This window comes from Esox lucius, chromosome 21, assembly GCF_011004845.1.
Source record: "Esox lucius isolate fEsoLuc1 chromosome 21, fEsoLuc1.pri, whole genome shotgun sequence".
In the NCBI taxonomy this organism is placed as follows: domain Eukaryota; kingdom Metazoa; phylum Chordata; class Actinopteri; order Esociformes; family Esocidae; genus Esox; species Esox lucius.
Window position 1 is genome coordinate 9980055 of NC_047589.1, and position 15002 is coordinate 9995056.

A 15002-nucleotide genomic window follows, 5' to 3' on the forward strand; every position below is an offset into this window, starting at 1 on the left:
TCTGATTTTGGCCAGTTTCACTAGATCTGTTGAGTGAAAATTTAAGGTGTTGCATTAAACAAAATATAGGGGGAGCTGGGAAGGTTTATTGCACAAAAAATGTGTAAGAGAATATAGAAGTGGTTCTCAGTGAAACAGTATAATTAACCTCAGGAATGCGTTTCCATTATAATATATTATTACATTGAAAATAATACTTAAAATATTATGATCACAACTGGAAGAATAAGTACAATAATTAACTATAGAAATAACAGCCTTCAGCAAGGTCACTTTTTTACATTTAATTAATTGTTTTTACGAACAAAACATTCTCTTGGTTTGTTTCTTCTTCTGTGCGCTCCGCTTGCGTCTTTGTCCCTGGGGTAATAGAAATAAAAAAAAATTATAGTTCAACATAATGTTTAGAGATTGAGAAATTCGCTGTAGGGGACGGCAACTTGTATTTTTAATGTTTACCCGGCCTGCAAACAGAATTTCCCACTGATATAAAAAGCTATTGATTGATTGGCTGATTGACTCAGGTGAGTGTGAGGGATAGGGGGATTGGGTCTCACCAAGGGTGCAGGTTTTATTGGTGGCTGTTTTTCTGGTTCTCCCAGAAGGGTGTACATTCCTGGCCGTTTTCTAGAGTTCCTATTCTTGTCCTTCTGCACCTGCCTTCGTACTCTGGTCACCTGAAAGGACAATGACAAAATAATTAAGTGAGACTGAGGGGCGGTTTCCTGGACAGAGTTCAAATAAAATCAGAACTAGGCGAATTCTACTTAAATTAATACAGACTTGGCTTTCTGAGACATTACATAACTTGAGATTAATTAGTTTTAGACTTGGGAGTTGAAGACTAGGGTAAATAAGGACTAACCAGCTACTCTTTGTGAAGCCTGATTAGATTAATGACGCACGCTTGGTGTTGACCTGGGAATGCTTCAAAAACCAGGGAGGGACCCTTCTGAAACATTAACATTTTGTGTAACTGGAGTAAGTCACCCAAACAAACAATGGACAAAGGTAAAAGAAAACGTTCAAAGAATTTCTGTGACTTTGAAAAAACCCTCTTGAAGCAAATTGTGTCAAACCACCCAATTATTGAGAACAAACAGCATGATTCAACAAAAAACAAGAAAAAGAATGCTTGGACTTAGTTTCTAATGAATTCAACTCGAATGAAAAAGTAAGCAAAAGGACAATTCAGCAACTTCAGGTAAGATACTGTATTGTTGGCCCACTTTTACAAATCAGTCACTCTAAAATGTTTTTTTTTTTAATCCAAATATGTGTCAAACCATTTCATACAGAATTGATAATATCAATTTTATATTGTCTTGTCTGTCTAAGATCCTGTGGATAAACATAAAAATATACTTAAAGAAGACAGATGCTGTTGCTTGTAGGGAGTGTTTCAAGACTGGTGGTGGACCCTAGAAAAACCAGAGACCGATGACCTGGGAGACTTGTTGACTGCGATCATTGATTGCCAGCAACCCTTGGAAGGAATCCCTGATGACGATCATTTGGACAGTTCAGATGGGGCACCGTTCCAATCCTCATTTGGTAGGACACATTAATTCAACATGTGCCATCCTCAGACTACAGGGAATATGTAATGTTGGCAGCCATCTCTTGCACTCCCATAACCATAAATGTGATGAATTCAACTCTTGAAAAACTGTTCTCTAATGCAGCAATACAATATTTCAGATGATCACCAGAGCTTGGAGGGCCTGAGACAAGATGAAGGTCAGCCCACTACATCTGCAGAAGCTAGGAGTGAAGATGTTGTCACTAATCTGGGCCAGAGGACAAGGACAAAGAGGCTGACTGGCCATGGAATTTCACGAGCACAAATTAAAGTATTTAAAAGACGAACATGAAATTAAGATGAAAATACTTCATGTTGAGTTAGCTATGAAGGAGGAGGAGAGAAACATGAAGCAGCAGCAGTACCAATGTTCTACTGAAACTAGCACCAGTTCCCGATATCTCAATTTCTGATATAAAAAAAATGTTTTGTTATCAATCCATGGCAATTGTTGTCTGCAAAGCAAACGCATCTCTGCTTGCTAGTCCATATCTGTCATTGTCTGCCTCAACCATGGGAATATCTGGGTCATCCTCATCTTCCATTTGAGGCACTGGGCCATGCTGTTTGAGGTAATAGTGAAGCACTGCTGTTGCAATTATGACAATACAGCATCTTCTTGGTTCAAAGCGCAATGTGTTTCTGAGACACTGGAAACGACTCTTCCATACACCAAACATGCGCTCCACTACACCTCGTGCGGATACGAGCTTGGTACCGCTGCTGCTCAGGTTTGATTGCATGACGGTAGTGGGTGAACCAGAAGTTGGTCTGTGCATACCCACTGTCACCAAGTATAATTCCACTATGTTCTCCTCCTTCAAACTGAGCATACAAAGAGGAGTTTTGGAAAATCCTTGAGTCATGAGTTGCACCTTTCCAACGTGCAACACTGTTGGAGAATTGCATAGTGGGAGTGCACACACTTTGTACATTAATTGAAATGATTTCTGTACTCCTCAGCATCTGCTGTAGAGGGACACTTTATGGGAATATGACATCCATCAATACAGCCAATGACTCCCGGGAAGTTCCCATATTCATAGAACATCGCCTTGTAGTTGGGTTGGGCAGCAGCATCAGGAAACTTGATGTAGTTGTCTTTCAGTTCACATGTAGCATTACAGACTTTGTGGACTGTTTTACACACAGTTGGTTCACTTACGCCACACAAATCTCCTGTTTCACGATGGAAGGTTCCACATGCCAAAAACCTCAAGGTGATCAGTACTTGTAGGGAAGGAGGGATAGGCATTCCCCTAAAAGAGTCAGATGAAAGCCTTGGCTCAAGCAAACAAATGATGTCTGCTGCATTTGCTTTATACATACGGAAACGGTCACGGGCGTTGATCTCATCAAAATCATTCAGTGGGTTGCTCCTGTCTATAACCGCCCTTCTGTCTGGTCTAGTTGGTGTTCTTTCTTCATCTTTGAAATAGTCCAGGTAATCCATTTTCCTCTATTGCCAAGGTCAATCTGGAGGCCAACTTCAATTCATCTGAAGTTAAACCTGCCTCTGGCCAGGTTTAATGTAAGCCTTCACTTAGACCTAGACTAGCTGTAATCATCCTTCCGGAAATTAGACTTTATAAATCAAGACTGAGGAAAGTCTGAGACTATTTTAAACCATGTCTGAGAAATGCTATCTTAGTTAGTCCAGTTTAAATGCTGGAGCTGCTGTCCCCGCGACCCGATACCGGATAAGCGGATGAAGATGAGATGAGATGACAGTTTAAATGTGCAATTTAGTCTAAGACTAATCTGAATCGGTGTCTGGGGGAACCCCTTTGTGTTTATGTTTCTTAATCCTGAAATGGCCCAGACAATATGGGCATCATCTTGAACTAGTTAGAAATAATTCGATTTCAATCAGGGGATTATTCTTTACTTTGGAAGTGAACCCACCCGTGGTGAGTAACAGGTGTTGCAATATAAAAATCACAACATCAACTAGTTCAAATAGAGAAAAACAGATCATTGTCTGAAGTCAGCCACAAGATTGTAGCAAAGCATGGACAATCTCTCTTCATCTCCAAGAGACCTTGATGTTCCTGTTTTCATCGTACATAATGTTATCAAGACGTTTAAAGTCTGTGCAACTGTAGCCAACCTCCATGGACTTGGCTGCAAGATAAAACCTCAACACATTCAAGCTGACCTTTAGACACAAGGCACAACAGTTTTCCCTCAGACTATACCTCCCCCAACTCAATGAAAGAGGGTTTTATAGTAGGATACCCAAGAGGGTCTTTCATTTTGGCAAAACAAATGTAAACATGCCACAGTCCAAAAAAACAGCAGTTCTGGAGGAACTGAAGACATTTGGTGTAGGAAGCTTATCCATGGCTATAGGAAGTGCTTGGTTTCAGTTATGTTAGCCAAAGGCTGTGCTACTAAATATTGAGTCTGTAGTTTATAGACTATAAGTGTCAATAATTTTGTCAATAGCGTTTGTGTTTATTGTCTGATTTAAAAGGATATATTTTAATAAAAGCAACGGCTATGTTATATTACTTGGGAAATAAGGAATTGTGGGGAATCGTGCAACTGTCAGCTTCTGGGTTGTCATGTGGTGTACCTGCAGAGAAAGGCTGGGGTTGTCATATGGTGTAACTACAGAGAAGGGCTGGTCCTGAGGTGTACCTGCAGAGAAGGGCTGGGGTTGTCATGTGGTGTACGTGCAGAGAAGGGCTAGGGTTGTCATGAGGTGTACATGCAGAGAAGGGCTAGGGTTGTTATGTGGTGTACCTGCAGAGAAGCGCTGGGGTTGTTGTTGCTGAGCAGAGAAAAGGAGCCAACTCTGGATTTCCACTTGTTTTTCTTCTTGGTGCCAGACTGACCCAAGTGTCTCCTGGCTCGGTCTGCCTGAAGGAACCACATTTCCAGGGGATCATTTAAACAACAAAGGCCACTGTGTGTTAGTACACCATCGTTCTAGGCCTCCCTGATCTACTGTGTGTTAGTACACCATCGTTCTAGGCCTCCCTGATCTACTGTGTGTTAGTACACCATCGTTCTAGGCCTCCCTGATCTACTGTGTGTTAGTACACCATCGTTCTAGGCCTCCCTGATCTACTGTGTGTTAGTACACCATCGTTCTAGGCCTCCCTGACCTACTGTGTGTTATTACACCATCGTTCTAGGCCCCCCTGATCTACTGTGTGTTAGTACACCATCGTTCTAGGCCTCCCTTATCTACTGTGTGTTATTACACCATCGTTCTAGGCCCCCCTTATCTACTGTGTGTTAGTACACCATCGTTCTAGGCCCCCCTTATCTACTGTGTGTTAGTACACCATCGTTCTAGGCCCCCCTTATCTACTGTGTGTTAGTACACCATCATGTAAAGCATCACTAAACATTGAGTGCCTGGGTGCAGTATTTAGTTGTGGTATATTGGCAATATCCCCAATCCCCCCAAATGTCTTATTGCTATTAGAAACCAGTTATCAAAATGCAATTACAACAGAATTCATAAATGTTTTGTCACAACCTCAGGTGTTATATACCACAGCTTTCAGCCAATCAGCTTTAGGAGTTTGAATCACTCAGCTCATAATCTATTACTGCATTGTTGCTTACTGCTGGTCTTTATAAGGGATTGCAAAAATAACAACACGACAGTGCCACTGAATCATTTGCAACCTCTTCCTCTTCGTCCTCCCCTTTCTCCTTTCCATCAGTCCATCTCCCTCTCTCCCTCTAATCTTACCTGAACTTGGATGAGAGTGTTGGGGAAGCCCTTGGCTGAGACGGACCCAGGAAGGCTGTCGTGCTTTCCTAACTGCCTCTTCTGTCTGTCCAACAGCATGTCCGACGACTCATTGTCATCCGTCGACATCTGTTCAGAAATGTTAGGCATGTCATCGGTTTTGCGATAAATGCGGTGCCATTTTAATAACAGATCAGCAGATAATACCCATTCATTGTGGCTTCAGTAGAGCAGAAGTGGTGTTAAGTTGCTTTATGTTAATCGGTGGTGTTGTATTGCAGATCAAGTTCTTACGCCAATTGCGGAGTACGCCCCCGGATTTCCTCTCTGTTGGGCGTAGAGACAAAATTAATATCATTAATGAGGTTCGGGAAAATGAAATGCTTTGTATAACACCTGTCAAAGACGTGTGTACATTCAAAGATTCAGAGATTCAGATCAATTGTTTATTCACTGAATGCATGTGTGTGTGCGTGCGTGTGGGCCTCTGTGTAAGCAACGATTCATCATATCATACACCAGGATTGATGTGCAATGGCTTTGGCGAATCAAAATTTGACTGAAATAATCAATATCAGCGATGAGTGTGTTTGCTGAATTGATTTTAGTGTGTAAAATGGGCCTTCTTTGGAGATACTGCCCTGTTTCATGCATACAAACACTGAGTGGGAAGCCCTCTGTGATAGAGAGCAGATCTACACCAGGATGTCATTGTCGGGTGGAAGGCTCATATACCTGTGTCTTTGTTGGGTCACGGCTCTTTTTTGGAACTGATGGTCTCAACCGCACCGACACCTCATTCTGAGAATTTCACAACGGGAAACCAAATTACAGACGTGTTCCTTGTTTTCTGATAACATCTCACCCCCCTCATATGATAACTAGATAATTACTTAATTGCTATGTTACAAAATGTTTGTATTTTGTTACTTGTGTAATTACACTGTTTATATAGGAATAATGCAGTGTCACCATTTAAGATATTCTCTAAACTGGTAAAAGGGTTAACATTCAAGCATTATTATGAGTAGGCGTCATTAGAACATGTAACATAACAGGCAGGTTTGTGTGACCTCTCATGGTGTGTCTTTTACACATACATATCTCATCCTGAGGTCTGTTCTGAGGAGGCGTATATGTATGTCCTAATATGGACACCACACTCCTGTACAAAGCTCAGTACAGCACATATACTCCACACACAATGCAAAAGGTGCTTTGTTTATATGTATATTTATAATTTTTTACTACACTCCAAATTTTACGATGCCTACTTCACTATTATGGTCTTGCTTCTTTACAGCAATGACAGGTTCGGGAAAGTTAATGATGGAGACCGCCGATGCACAATCCAATCCACTGTATTTTCTGCCATGTTTGTATTTGCCGGTAAATGCATGTTTGGAGGAGAGCTCGTTATTGAGCCATCAACCAAGATTAAACAGGATTGAAGTGTCCAATCCCATGTGGCAGAGTGCACATATAAAACTCACCAAATTGTCTGTGATAAGTGCCCAACCTACTACAAGGAGTCGTTAGAGTGCGATGAGACAAGGCAGCCCTGTCCAATATCCTCTCTATCCACCCTGGGAGGTGCTAAGCCAATTGGCCTCGCCTACTGCGGGAACCCCAGGCACTGTTGGTATTCTGGGATCAAGATTTTAGCTCTTAGCCTCAATGTTGCAGCTGTGATCCAAGGGTGTACTTACTTCGCATGATTCATTCCAGGTAAGGTGACTGAGAAAGTTATCCATTTATATGTGTGCGGTTAAGTGAAACCTTTTCCTCGGTTTGTGGATGTTTGTTCTTTTTTCATCATACTATTCTGCTTAATGAAGACACTGTCGAAAACCTCTCATATGGTGCATTTTGTCCTGAGCTCTGTTGACAAGCATTGTAAATCAGCCATGCATTCTTTGACTGTGACCTTAGAAAATGCACGATTTAATAAAAACAAATTGAAAATAGATTTCTTCCATAAAGCTTTACCAAGGCAACAGGGATTTGTACCACATCTGTAGTTTATAATTGCCCAGACTCTTATACTTTAATTACATGCAAAACTGCCTAAAACATCTGAAACATCCCACATGGAAAACAATTCTTGACACAAAGTCTTTTATGTTGTCAGTGAAAATACTCATTTGAAATGATGCATCTGCTGTATCTACGGGCCAGATGGGGCTGATGACGTCGGACAGAACACAGGGATTGTCCACAAAGAATGTCAACCTCAAATGTGACTGCTCAAACAGCTCTGTGGCCACATGAAAAGACCCAGAAATACCCTTCGTTCCAACAAGGGTATTTCTGGGGCAGTGTTAATGGTAGGACTGGAGAATAGATTACAATGAGACATTGTTACTTACTAAAATAAGTATGTTTCCAGCTTACTGGGATGTTTAACTGTTTAACTCAATGTATGTGGCCCAAATTATGATTTGATCACACACCATATTACCACTTTTGTATTTAAAATCCTATTTTCCCTATCCTTAAAAAAATTTTAAATCATTATCATAAATCTAAATGTGAGCTTAACTGCTATTCCATAACCATAAACTTAATGATAACACTTAACCCTAAAATAGCCTTGGGTTTATAAATGAGGACCAAAATAATTTACTCACTTCAGCAGATTTGCCACAAATTACTATACTTCTGGTTCCATCTGATTATATTCAGAAGTATAGTAATGCACAGACTTATCGTGAACCCAAAACCCCCATCCTTAATCCAAAACCACCATCCTTAATCCTATAGCACCCACACTCTGAGTGTAACTTCTAACCCCAGCACTAATGCTAAAATGGAAACTTTCTAAAATTGAGGACCAGACAAACATTGATTTTCCTTAGTTTACTATACTTTTGAGGACTAATTACTTCTGGTCCTCATTGCGAATGCACTGCAAGAACAAAAACAGCATAGGAACACAAGAACCTTCCATAGCAGTTACTGGCTTCCTTTGGCTTCTGTGTTAAAATTGCTACTGCATCTCTCACCTCTTTCCAGCACAAACATTTACGAACCTGCTGAACCTCGGCTGCCTGACAAAAAAGTGCCCTCAAAATACATAACCCCGAAGTCCCAATTGCTCACCTTTCCTAGGGTAGTTGGTCTGACACAGTCCTCCCCCTGTGTTGTCCCAGAGCAGTCTGTGCCATGTGTTAGCTGGAGCAAGCTGCCTTGCAAACAGAGCAGATAGAGGCACACCCAGCCAGCAGCCTCCATGATGGTCCAGGCACTGGGGGAACAGCCCAGTCTGCGCCCTGCTTTATACCCTCCCCTCGTAACGAGGACCAGATGCGGAAGAACGGAGGCCCGGGGACCATGCCAGATTCGGCTTCACACAGACAAACAGCATAGCGCCACACCGCAGCCCGACGTTCCCTACGCCAGTCAGTGGTTCCGTGGTTCTCCAAAACCATGTTAGCCATCTTAAAGGGCCTCCCCCAATAACTGTTACCTCGGCCCCCAAGGCCAATTTCAACCGAGGCTTGATTATTCCTTTTGCCAGAGAGAGAGAGTAAAGTCAAATCTCTGTTGACAGCACTTCAAATATTGGTAGTTCACATTTCAGGAAGTCCAGGAAAAATGCAGTAGAATCGGGTTGGTTTCTAAACTCACTGAAGATGTATTGATTGTTGTTCTTTTTCTTTTTTTCATCTTTTCCTGCATGCCAGAGAAAAGGTTCAGAGTTCGTTCTAGTACTCTAACCTCAATCTAATGAATAAATTACTTGATGTATTTTCATGTGGCATCCCCTTTAAAAGCTTTCTTATGTCTTTAACCTGCAGGTTTTGCAGAGAGCATGTATTGTAATGTCCACACATAGTCTTTAATTTGCAGAAATACAATCAATGGAAAGCATTGTCTACAAGTCATGATGGACCGCTGTAAGGAAACTGCAGTGCTTGTACATTTGTCAAAACATTCATTATGCAAGTGTTTTCTTTCTAGCACGTGTTTGTTTTAAATGTGGTTGTATTCAAGTGGAGTGGCCTGTCTGGAAGTTTTATTTGGCCGTAAAAGAAAAATGCAATGATGGATGAATGTCCTGAAGCAGAAATAGCAAAAGAATACAGCCAGTGTTAAGGAAGGTGTATGAGAGAGAAAGAGCGAGTGAGAGTCAGAGAGTTTAAGGCCTCATGTTCAGTATTTACAAATCAAGCCTGTTCCATGTTGGGTAGAATGGAATGTTAAATTACATTAAGCCATGATTGGAAATACAGAATTGCTATTGAAATACTGCATTAACTGTTACAGTTCCATGAGACTCTCTTGACAGATACAATGTTTGTTAAAAATGTATAATATTAGGTGCTTTCTATAATTTTCGGGAGAGTGCACTTTATTTTTTCTTCTTTTTGTTGAATTTTTTAATGAAACAATTACAATGAGGTTAAAGTTTCCATTCTCACCTTTTATTGGAGTGTATTTTTGTACATACTGGTTTAACCATTTACAAATGGTTTAATACTTTTATATTTAATCCTCCCATTTCAGAACAAAAAATTAAGTGGGATAATTGGCTTGACAGGTGTGTTCCCTTTGTTGTTTGTGCTAGCATAAGAGAGTTGTCCATGTCTAGTCTTGATTTTAGGCTATGTGTTTGCTTTTAGTGTCGGTCAACATGAGGACCAAATAGGTGTCAATAAAAGTCACAGAAGCCATTAAGGTTAAAGAAAATAATATGAACCAGAAACAGTCAAAAAACACATCTACTGAAAACAACAGTTTGATACACAATTATGATGAAAGAAAGCGCTAGTAAATTTAGCAATCCCAAACAACTTTGTAGATTAAGAAAGACAAAGAATACTCACCATAATGAAGAAAAACAGAACATACAAAGGAAGATGATTATCTATATTTATCATTACTTATCCAAGTGTTAGCCTTTATCATTGATAAATGATAAAGCATTTCCCTATATATTAGAATTGTACACACTGTGCTGCTAACTGTCCCTGTCTGTCTCTGAAGCTCAGTGTCATCCTGTCTGCCTGTTTCTTTCATCTCTCAGCCTTTGTCTAATGTGACCATAGACACTGTCTGAGGAAGCAGGAGAGAAGAGAGGTAATTCAGAACCCGGTGGTCGTGTGACAACAAAGGACTGTCCTTGCTTGCTGTGAATCATTTTACCTATTTTAGTTCCCCCCCCCCATCCGACACTGATTTACAACCCACAGCTGCGTGAATTGCCAAGGCATCGATAAAGGTTTCATACCACTCAGTTATGATTTCAGGCTACAGGGATAGTGGAACATCTTATTTGGGTGAGTGTCCATGCAGCGTGGGCTGTTTCAGTGGTAGATGAATAGTCCTGGTTTGTGGCAGGATGTGGTTTACTGGGTAATCTCTCTGGACATGCAAGGGAAGTGAATGTACTGCAAGTCAGACACTTTATATAGCAATAGTGTAGGTGTGTGTATGTGTGCACTCAGACGTCTTTCTGTGTTTACTCAGCTCTTTGAGCCTAGCAGAGCCTAATGGAAAGTTACCTGGTCCAATAATGGTCCAAAGCCAGTGCCAACCAGCACTTTCTTTGGCTCACTGAACCCTGCCCGACCACAGAATGCCACCATCCATCCTCTCTAAATGGGCTGTGCTCTGTGTGTGTGTGTGTCTGTGTTGGCGTGTGTGTGGTCATCCCTGTGTGTGTTCATTCGTTTTGTTTGTGTCCTGTAAATTGTAATCCCAGTATAGCCTACTCAGGCTGAAGCAAACAACATTTTCATGGCGTGGCTGGCCTCTGGGTTTCAATCCCAATCAATACTCCAAAGTGCTTTGTCACTTACACAGCTTCAGTAAAACCGCTTCATAAGACACGTAGCCTGGAAACAAGAATAGAACCCACAGAACATGCCTGAAGGAAAACAACACCGAGACTTGCATAATGTGGGCTTCCAATATTGGGAAAGGAGTGCTTGTTGTCTTGCTCTTCCCTTTTGTATTCTAATGTATTAAAGTGTACTTCAAAACGCCTTCAATGGCTAGCTACTGTTTGCTCATAAGTATATAGTCTGTGTGGGCCTAGCTGCCACAGAGTGCTTCCCAGAATCAAAGGCATTCAGCAAATCAGCTATCTCCTCTCTCACAGACCGCAGATGAAATGAGAGTTAATTCTTCTGTTAGTTCAGTTCCTTTTAGGGAGGGGATTGGGATAAATTACTTCTTCAAGGAGAGGCATATTGGATAGACTGCTCGAGCACTCTTGTTCCAGCAGGTTTCAATCAGGAATGTTCCCTTTCCTGCTTTTTGTAGAAGGCTTTAAACATGTAAGCCATATCTTCTGACGTTTAGACTGTAATATCTAAAACCCAACTGTGTAATATCTTTTCTTTTCATGTTTCCCCCACAGCTCCCTCTACTGGAATTTCTTGATGATGCCAATATTGATAGAGAACGTATCCATCTGCTAACACGTGTGCTTTCACAATGACTGGCCATTGCTGGATACGCCCACTGAAGACATGCTTAGGCTCAGACCCAAAACATTTGTGTTCGCCAATAAAAACAAGTTAGTAGTAGTTTATTATTTATTGTTGTATTTTTTTGCGCTTTGTTCTTTCTGACAGGACAAGTATTTAAGGTTCCAATTTAAGCGTGAATAAGAATGAGAACCCAGGTTCAGAATAAGGCAAAATACCCAAATGGCAGTCTACATGTCATACAGTCCTGGTCAAAAGTAGCCCACTACACTGGGTATAGGGTCCACGTATAACTCAGAAGCAGAGCGTTAGAGGGTAACAGAGAGACAGATTGTAAATGAATGGGTAATTCCGAGCAGCCAGGAGGCTCTGCTCGGATGTGATGATGTTCAGGCACTTCCCAGACAGCTTCAAACATGTCGACATAAATCACTATTCTCTTCTAGGGATGGCAGCACCATAGGGGCTCACATATGAACACACAGACCCACACTACGCGTTCTCCCTCTCTCAGACTGAAGGGTACCAGAGGAAGATAAATAACCCTTGGAGCTAATAGCTGGGTGTGTGTAAAATTCACTCAAAGATTTATGTGGGAAATGACTGAAGTTGGAAAGTAATAATTAAACATTCAGGCAGTTTGGTGGGGGCATACCTTTATGTGTGTTAAGTCTCGATGATTGTGTGTGAGCAACACACGCCTTGAAGGTCATGCGCACTCGCTATCTTTGCCAATTTATAATCCAGCCCTCTACTGGCGTTGCCATGGCAGCAAAGAATTGAAGGCAAACAATGTAATTCATGGTGGAAAAGGAATGCCTTTGATGAACGGAGTGAAAAATGAAGAGATGTGAAACAGCAGTCTGTATCCTGAGGTGCGAGGAGTGCATGTAGAGGCAGCGCTGTATGATATTAAAATCCCTATATGGGAGTCTCACTTTAACCTCTCACATGCGTCATGATCAATTGTATGTGTATCAAACAAATCCTCTTCAGAACGTGCACTAGACCTCATCATTAGTCAGTTTGGTGTTTGAGACACTGTTAGCATTCCTAGTCTACAGGAAGTGGATGGGTTGGATTAAAGCAACTGAAATGGTAAAGGCAATGATTTCATTTCACAGGGGAATGAGTGAGAATGGGCCTTTCCCTTCTACTTCTTTTCTTCTGTTGTAAGATCTGAGCCAAAACTGTCTGATGTAATAATCTTCTACATCGTCCGCATATAAAAGTCCAATATGTTCTTGGCCCCATCTATTTTTACTCTGTCTATACTCAAAGGTTTTTGTCTGTTTAGAATAAGAACATTCCTTTAATACTGTGTATATTAGGTCAGCCTCATAAAGTCCTGCTAAGATCAATTACATTTGTTACATTTCATAATGTTTTTTTTTATCACCATTTTAAATAAATTAAACGTGACAGATCATTTCTGTACAACACTAAATTAGTTTAATGAATAATGTTGAGTTGAAGCTTTCATTGTTAAGTGTTCTGCCTCTTGCACCATGGAGGATTGCGAGCAGCTGATATTGGAGGACTGTTAAGAAACATTTTGGCAGGGATCTGGGGTAAAATCAACCGCCCGTGGATGACAAGGAAACCTGTTCAGAATTTAGGAGCAGCACTTTATTCCTTCTGTTGAATCAAGAATTCCCCTTTCTTCATTCCCTTTTGACATAGAGTTATGCACACATTACAAATTGGACTGAGATATACATGTCTCTTCGACAGGTTTAAATTAGACATTTCTAAGTTAATGTGTCCTACTTGTATTCAGAGAACTCTTTGGCAAATACAGTACATCTTTTCCTCACGGCAGACTGTTCTCGTGTGGTGGTTGTTTGTTTATATGGGTTACAAAGTGTCGCTGGAGCGGAGTCCCTTATTGAAATGTTGTGTGGAGCTAGCAACACAAAGAATTCATGACCAAACAGCTATGGCTGGAGGATTATTGGCAGGCAATGTGTGGTGTGCTTGGCAAATGTTATCTCACCCACACATATTTGTGAAATAAACACAGAGAGGGGAGTCAGGGGGGACTTTCCCCCGACTAAGGGCTTTCTCTTAGTCTGGAAGCCTGGGGAGGGTCTAAACGTGTCGAGGGACAAAAACACTGATATAGTAGATCATTAAAATGGATGTTGTTAGCAAGCTCAACCCGGCCATTTACAGCGTATATCATGGGCAACCGACCGGAAGGTTTCTGTTTCAAATCCCTGAGTGAACGAGGTGTGCTCTTCTGAAGGGCACTTCAGTTGCTCTCATGAAAGACTGTCTGCTGAATGACTTAATCCTTCACCGCTGGCTCATTAAACGCACCACAGTTGACCCACTGATATCTGGGCCCAGATTTGTTCTTCTGAGGTTAGGGGTTATAAAAATCCCCTGGCCTCACTGAGAACATAATGTATAATAGCCATTGCATTACCAGCAGACAAAAGTGTCTGGGTTGAGCCTGTTCCCTTTCATTAGTTTAATGACCACTGTTGAGCTGTGAGTGTTAGGAGGCAGTTAGTTGTTTTGTAAAATGTGAATAATGAGACACTATACTTTGACTCATTAAAAAGACTGGGGCATTAGCAGCGGCTAACCTATTAGCTATAACTGGGGGAATGGCCCCTTCCTTTGCGTTAAACATTGTTGGTACTCTAAGTATATTGCAGAATGTGAAGCTGGTTTCCCTGATTAAAGGGCTAACTAAATTGTCAAACTGTGATGTATTTTTTCTTTTGCATAGCCAACAGCTCAACATTTCTACTTAGTCCGCTTGGAGTGCATGAGTCATTCTGTCTTGTTTTTGTTGATTCTCTCCCAACAGTCCCAGTGCCACTTACAGGCAATTAGTCAAATGGAGCAGTGCTCCACCTACACCCCCTCAATCATAAACAGAGGTAGTTATTGTATGTACAATGAAATAGGAGTCTGGATGTACATTATTATAAATTAGGAGGTTTGAACCCTGAATGCTGATTATCTGAAGTTGTGGTATATCAGACATAATAAAGCAGGCAGTTGTAATCTGGAATGTTTATTGGCTGAGAGTAGTGGTATATGAGACAAAATATCACAGGCTTGACATCACTTACAGCACCAGTTCTGGAATCAAATCAAAATACATTTCATATAGTACATTCCTCAAAGTAGCCACTCAATGTATTTAGATTTGTTTAACACTTTTTTGGTTACTACATGATTCCGTGTGTTATTTCACTGTTTATGTCTTCGCTATTATTCTACAATGTGGAAAATAGTAAAACTAAAGAAATAC

At 41.0% G+C, this 15002-nt stretch overlaps 2 protein-coding genes across 2 annotated transcripts in view; one reads left to right on the forward strand and one right to left on the reverse strand.

The window, feature by feature from the left end:
• acad11 (acyl-CoA dehydrogenase family, member 11) overlaps positions 1 to 11743 on the forward strand; it is a 56494-nt gene extending 44751 nt beyond the window's left edge. Inside the window, exon 20 of the mRNA XM_020041747.3 lies at positions 11662 to 11743. Within this exon, the coding sequence (XP_019897306.2) occupies positions 11662 to 11722 (61 nt within the window). The 3' untranslated portion in view covers positions 11723 to 11743. The remainder of the gene's footprint in view (positions 1 to 11661) is intronic.
• Positions 270 to 8563, reverse strand: LOC105027372. The gene is made up of 7 exons (XM_010899464.4): positions 8397 to 8563; positions 6030 to 6095; positions 5589 to 5621; positions 5295 to 5423; positions 4331 to 4447; positions 558 to 677; positions 270 to 360 (listed from the first exon to the last, which is right to left on the reverse strand). The coding sequence occupies exons 1-7, from the start codon at positions 8526 to 8528 to the stop codon at positions 298 to 300; spliced, it is 660 nt and encodes a 219-aa protein (XP_010897766.1). The 5' UTR covers positions 8529 to 8563; the 3' UTR covers positions 270 to 297.
• Positions 11744 to 15002: the final 3259 nt, after the last annotated feature.